We start from the raw sequence: 7,391 nt of genomic DNA on the forward strand, positions 1-7,391 counted from the left end.
TCTCCTCCTGAATTGCTAAAATAATGGAATAATACTATATTTATGCTATGCTATATCTAGACATTGTTGCATTTGGGGCCTTGGGGGCGAACCTAAAATTCCCGATGCCACCTGACAAATGGTGCCATCTAAATAAGAAACCACTTGGCCATTAAAAAAAACCACGTACCACTGTATTCACACTACTATAGCCGGCTTTTGTAGGGGCGGCTCAGAAGCATTTGTAGGGTTGGTTTCCTTAGCCGCCTACGAAAGCGTGGCTACAAATCACCGATTTATAGGGACGGTTTGACAGCCGTGCCTACAAATCGGATTTATAGGAGCGACTCAAGATTTATAAGGGCGGCTAGATATAGAGCCGTCTCTACAAATAGGGTTATTTGTATAGGCGGCTACAAATGGATTTGTAGGGACGACGCGTTTGGGGAGCCGTCCCTACAAAGAAAAGGAGACATTGCTACAAATCTTTTTTTTTTGTAGTAGTGTCATGGAAAAAATATAAGTGGATAGAATAATAATGCTTCATGGACTGAAAATGGGTAACGGCTAATAGAAGAAACAATAATAATGCCCAAGATCGTGTAATGACCCGCGTGAGTCATGACCTGATTAACAAGTAGATCGTTGGTGGATCTGTATTTATCCCAAGTCGGCATTTAAATGATGTACGGTCAGATTTGATTCCATCTAGACCAACCTCTAATCTATACACATCATCCCGGCATAATCGATCAGCTTGGAGATCTAAAAACGAACACATAATTAGCTTCGAGGCTGGCTGGCACTAGTACTGTTTGGACATGATAAAACAATGCGGTTGGAAAGATCAGTATATAGGCAGTGGGTGAGGCACACTGAAATATCAAAATCACCGAAACTTAGAAAACGCCATGATGGGCATAGTTGTCTAATAGATCGAGGCAGTCAATGCACTATACCTAAACACGGAGACGCCAGAGGTACGTGTGATATATAGAAGTGTAGAAGAATGCTCGATCAATCAACAAAAAGAAAAATACCAAAGGTGAACACGACACATTCAATCTTCGATTTGAACACGCACATCCATTCTTCGATTTGGTTCGATATGAGGCATAAAATTCTTTTTAGACGCACGCTCATTCTTCGCTTTGGTTCGGTCGAGTCAAAAATAGATCTCCCTTTTTTACCAGCACTAGCAGACTGCAAAGTTTGAACGAGCAAGCATGCATATGTACGTGGATGAATCCAATTCCGAGCATCCTTCCAGGCGCTTGGTTTGGTTGGAAGCAGCCTCGGCAGGGAGCAGGGTGCTTGTCTTTCGGCTCTCTACACGCGCAAGTACATGGCTTGGGCTCTAAGTTTATGGTCTGCTGCCTCGTCCTCGACCAGCAGTGTTCGGCTGCACTTTAAGCTAGCTTGTTTAGCTTATTTTTTTCAGCCGAAGCAGTGTTTTTCTCTCACAGCATTCCAGCATAAACAGTGTTTTTTTAATCCCAGCTGAATTCAGCCAGGACGGTTGGAATTAAAAAAAACACTGTTCATACTAAAAAACTCTGTTCATGTTAAAATGCTGTAAGAAAAAAACACCGCTCCGGTTTAAAGTGCAGCCAAACAAAGCGGCTTAAATGCAGCCGAACACTGCCGGTCGAGGACGAGGCAGCAGGCCATAAACTTAGAAGGCTCCAGCCTCCAGGCCGTCTAGAAGGTGGAGTCGTCGTACTGTAATAACTAGTAAGAAATGCGCTCGATCGGACTCGCGCAGCTCACCACCACACCTACGCCGCCGCGTGGGTAGCTCAGCTCAGCGGCGCCGGCGCGCAACCGCACCATCCTTTTGTTTACCTTTCCTGGTGAAAACGATGTCCGTCACATCTATGAGGCTCAGTCTCGTCCTATTCTAATGTACTTAATGATCGACCACTGATAATACTAATTATTTTGTTACTTAATATCGGTTTGGTGCATCGACTTTGGATTATTAATTCCCGTATTTCGATCATCTCCTCTGATGGCATGGCTGATGGCAACTCGGCAACGACGCTCGCTCCGATCCGATGCGTTGGTTGGTTGCCTGGACCCGCGCGCGTTCGTCAGGCTATAGCCTCTGTGCGAACAGCGTCTGACGACGTCCTCACCAACTTCCATGCACCGGGCTTCCATGCATATGCATGGCAGCAGCATCGGTAGCTCTAGCTCCCCAACGCAACTCCGTACCCGAGAGTCAGGCATAGCAGCTGCCTTGATCTGATGCGCTGATCGTGTGCTGCCAGAAGTGAGTGCATGCACTAGTAGCAGTGCAACTGGCTCTAATCAACGTCTTGTCTGGCTAACCAGAGGCTCAGAAAAGCAGTGCCGCCGGCTTATCCTGGCTTAATATAGGGCTGTTTGGTACAACTTATTTATGTAGAGCTTTTGTGAAGAGCTGGTTGTTCTGAAAAGCTGTGGCCAAAAGAAGCTGTGGCTAAGCCCTTGTTTAGTTGGACCCCAAAATCCAAAAAGTTGCTACAGTACTTGTCACATCGAATATTTGCGGCCCGTGCATGGAGCATTAAATGTAGACGAAAAGAAAAACTAATTGCACAGTTTGATGGGAAATTACGAGACGAACGTTTTAAGCCTAATTAGTCAATGTTTGGACACTATTTGTCAAATAAAAACGAAGGTGCTACAGTAGCCCCAAAATCCAAATTTCGCGAACTAAACAAGGGCTAAAATAAGTTGGGTGTTTGACAACCCTGATTTTTTTGCAATAAGCTTGTCTGCCACGGGTGTGCAATGACTTGTATGCCCCTGCTATGTGTAGCAGCTTGTTTTAATGCTGAATAAGCGTAGAATACATTTGAGATATCAGTTAATTGATATTTACATTTGAATTTCCAGCGCAAATTTAAGAAAAGGAAAAAAGGCACAGTAGTTTAAGAAAAGGAAAAAATGGAACAATAATTTAAAATTATATTCTTCAGGTTCTAGGGCCAAAGCACATACGCTAATTTCTCCAAAATACCAAAAGTACCTATGCCCAAGCAAGTCTCTAGCCTAGTTAAAGCATTTACATCAGTGCAATAGCAATAGAATCACGAAAAGCACCCATGTCACTGTCATCTCTTAGCACACTTGAGTTGTCCATGGAAGACTGTGAATCTCCTACACTATCTTCATTACTATAGTTTCCAAAGTCTGCATCATGTATGGCACTGTCTCTAATGAAATTATGAAGAGCCATCATTGCGATTATGATTTTCGATTGCTTCTTTACTGAATACTTAGGCATGTTCAACAGAATGTGCCATTTCATCTTGAGTACACCAAAGCTACGTTCAATCACATTTCTAAGGGATGAATGTGCATAGTTAAACACCTACTTTGATCCTGTTGGTTAGTGGCCATGTTGCCATTCAGACACATGATATCTTTGACCCTTGTAAGGGGCAAGAAATTCCTTTCTATTAGGATATCCTGAGTCGACAAGATAATACTTACCTACATTAACAATATGTTAGTATAATAGATAATTTATACACAAGTACAAATAGTCTTTTATGCATGCAACTAAGCATATCTTCTGGGGCATGTGGAAATTGATCCTTATATGTTACTAATGTATCCATTAATATTCGGGTGTCATGTACTGATCTAGGCCAACCACTGACAACAAATGTAAACCTCGTATCAAAGTCACAAACCGCCATGATATTTTGCGAAGCATATCCGTGCCGACCAAAGTACATAGGTTGTTCAAACAATGGTACTATAATAGGTATATGTGATCCATCAATTGCACCTATGCAATCCTTGAAATGAGGCCAAAATCTATCTTCTAGAAGTTTTGCATGCACAATTGTAAACTGAGAATCTTTTGGTTTGATGATGTCAGCTGTCATCCTATTAATACTTTGTAGAACCTCACCAAACTTCCTACTAATAGTTTCCTTTGATTGATGAAACTTATTCTTAGCTTGCCTAACATATTGTGGTGCACCACACATCCATAGGAACATTCCAAGTGCTTCCTTGCTACATACCTCTTTACTGGATGTCAAGCCATAATCATTCACCAATGTCTCATGAAGACGTCGAAAGACTGTCCTTCTCATTCGAAACATGTCATAACAATCATCACTGTCTTGAAGTTGGCGCTCGACCCACTGAATTCTAGTTTCAGGAGGTATAGTCCTAGGCTTGTTCATACCAGATCCACCATCCATGCACTGGAGAGCAAGGTACAACACCATGAAATCATCATCATCATCCTCTGTATCTGCACCACCATCCGCAATGTCACCACTTGATTCTTTAGTATCACTACAAGAGCTCATCTGCACAAATAAAGAAAATTTATAAAAATAGTTGCACGCATACTGTAACAGTGGCAGTCATATGACGAGGGAGGCACAACAATTTATAAGAGATAAAAGATGATATACATCCAGATATTTGTAGACAAGGGACACTGAAATTTATAAAGACATTGACACTCATATGACAAACACAATATAAATATCAAGGTAGGTCTTATTACATAATATGTCTTAAATATGTCTATTACATGACCAACAAAAATAAATGACTAATGCTTCCTCCTGTCCTCCCACGCCCTCCTAAGCCAATTGAGCTTGCCAGTAGAGGTCTTCAAAGTCATAAACATATCACGATACTCCTTCTTCATAAGCAGTTGTGTGGCATAATAGTGTTCATCGGTCTCTTCTTCAGCCCCATCCTGAATTACTAATTCTACGAGTTGTGCCATCTCTTGTCTAACATGATCCACCACCGGAGAAGTTGTGGAATTTTTACTACTCTGAGCCTTCAGTTCATATGCATCTACTAGTCTCTTCATACACTGATCTTTAATGGTCCTCTGCTTCTTATTTTTGTGAGGGGAATCATGCAACACTTTGTCTTTCCCGCGCTTCTCATCTATTGGTGAAACCTTAGGAGTGCCATTTCCATCCCCATCCACATCTATTGTGTTACCTTCCACTGCCCCAACTTTATTTTCATATGATGCGTCTAATCTCTCATTTGTTACACAGATAGCATCAAACATAATCCTTAAGTCATCCTCATGCTCAAGTGTTGCATCCCTAAATCTTATACAGACAGGCATAGCCTAAAAATTAAGAATCAAACATACATTACACACAGCAACACAAAAATAAAATTATCATCAAAAGTTTTGAAAACAGTAGGTATAACTAACCGCATTTTGCTCTTTCCACCGTTCTTCACTAACTGAAATGCACCCAGTTGAAGGATCCCTTCCCAAACCACTAGCTCTAATGTTCAAATTCTTCCACTGTGTATACATTCCTTTCAAAAGTATCCCACATATTCTTCATTTGAAAACGGTCATAATTCCTCTTGATTCGTTCATTAAACTGCTTTTATAAGATTCGCATAGCCTGCATTGTTCAAGCAGTGGTTTGGCCTATTGTTGGCACGGACTTGTTTTACACAAATCTCGTTGAAAACCTTTGCAGCAAAGGAATCCCACTTTGCGTTACTTTTCTTTGAAGATTTCTCCATCTAAAATACACATACATATATATATATATTGTAATTGTAATAAGAAATTCATTGTTCCAACTCTGTGGTATTTACTGCAATAAATCCATACATCGACTACAAAGCAAATAATCCAGTATTGTGGGAACATAAAGGGAAATAGAAACAAATTTCACCTTTGCTACAGCCACAGATGCTTAGTCCTGATGCCTGTTGGGGGTGGGAGTCACACCAGGCCTGGTGGGTGTCTCACGGAAGGTGCATCTGGTTGAGGAAGAGGCGAGCAGCTTGGAGATCAGGGTGGACTGATAGTCGTCGTCGCACCCAGGAAGGAGGCGCGAGCGGGATACGGTGGTGGAGGTTGGGATCCAGAGGAGGGGGCGGCGGAACCCTAATCGCTCGTCTCCCTCCGCTCGGGTCTCTCGCTCGCGTGAGCGTCGGCGCGAGGGGGAGGCGAACGATTCACAGGGGAAGGAGGGGGTAAGTGAGTGGCAGGCGGGTAATTTTTCGCTCGTGGCCGCGATAAGCTGGTGTCCGCCTGCTTCTACGGTTCAGTTGAATGGAGCCCGATGGATAGAAGCGCCCTGGGAATAAGCTGAATAGAAGCGCGCCTTTTGGGGCCTGTTTCTGGCTTATTTGGGCCATAAGCTGCTTAAAAGCTCTACCCAACACGGCCATAAAGCTTACTACAACCCCACTAGATCCACTTGTGGGGCTGCACTTGTGGGGCCGCAAAAGGTGACGCTTGCGTTGCTTGCGCTGTGTTTTCCTGGAAGCGGAAGCGGACGGTGCTGTCTCGGCAGGGGAGGTGTTTGTGAGGAATTTGGGCCCAAAACCAACGGCCCCGACAGCTAAAGCTAGCGAGATTAAGCGCAGAGCAACTTGGGCACACCAGAGGATGCTGCGATGCAAATGAGAGGGAGATTGGCTTGCATAGTGCTGGCAGTAGTGCAACAGCGTAGCCATGCATGCACGGATGATTATTATTCCGGGCCGCATTAGTGCAGTGCAGGCTGATCCGGAGCAAAAAGAAATATCCAACCTTTCCAGGATTCCAGGACGGAGTGACGCACTGATGCATGGATCGACGAAGCCAACAGCTTCCAGGAACGCTGCATGGCCGGGCTGGCTGCAGCTTTGTCAGCTGGCCTCTTGCATTGTTTGAGCAACACCCATCTCTGATGATTGATATGATGATGTGAAGCTCAGCGGTAAATTTCAACGAGTGTTGGCTACGGCCTCTCATCTGATCTCACGACTAGCCTCGAAGACTACTGACACGGTAAAAAATGGATTCGCTTTCCTCCAGCAGTAGCATCGTTGGTCACTAACACATGGCAGCTGGCACAATGCCAAAACTCCAACACAACTAGTAGTGGTAATGCTCAAAACTACTGCCACCGCCTTAATTATCCCCGGTTTTAAAATTTACTCCCACTTGAATGCGCTGTCGTTTTCCTGTAAGCGGAAGTGGCGCTGTCATGGAGATCAGCACATTTTTGGGCTCCAATTCAACGGGCCCGAGACAGCTAAAGCTAGTAACAAGATCAAGCAGAGCCACTGTTCGATTTTTTAAGTGGATTTAGCAGAGCAACTTGGGCGCTAAACTCCAAACACTCAAGGTGGGCTTACGTGGCGCGCTTCTGACTTTGGAGAGGAAAACGAAAAACAATCCAGACGTTACATGGATCCAGGACGCCCGTTCAAAGAAATTCCGCTGCTGTCGCAAAGCAATTAACTGCTCGCTCTGTTTGGCAAACGCCTGGCCAATCAGGCACGCTAAAGATAGCCTCTAATCTAAAGAGTAAAGACTCTGCTAAGGGGTGGCCGTTTGAATTATGATGTACGCAGTAAAAAGTTTGACTCGTGCTAGTCGTCCTGCGAGCCAAGACCAGCCTTCCGTC

At 43.9% G+C, this 7,391-nt stretch overlaps 1 protein-coding gene across 1 annotated transcript; it reads right to left on the reverse strand.

The window, feature by feature from the left end:
- Positions 1-3,031: 3,031 nt before the first annotated feature.
- LOC136537509 (uncharacterized) lies at positions 3,032-5,290 on the reverse strand. Its single transcript, XM_066529457.1, is given in 4 exon segments — positions 3,032-3,462; positions 3,533-4,298; positions 4,742-5,092; positions 5,183-5,290. Coding segments are annotated over 4 exon segments (1,656 nt in total).
- Positions 5,291-7,391: the final 2,101 nt, after the last annotated feature.

The sequence above is a fragment of the Miscanthus floridulus genome, chromosome 2, assembly GCF_019320115.1.
Source record: "Miscanthus floridulus cultivar M001 chromosome 2, ASM1932011v1, whole genome shotgun sequence".
NCBI lineage: Eukaryota > Viridiplantae > Streptophyta > Magnoliopsida > Poales > Poaceae > Miscanthus > Miscanthus floridulus.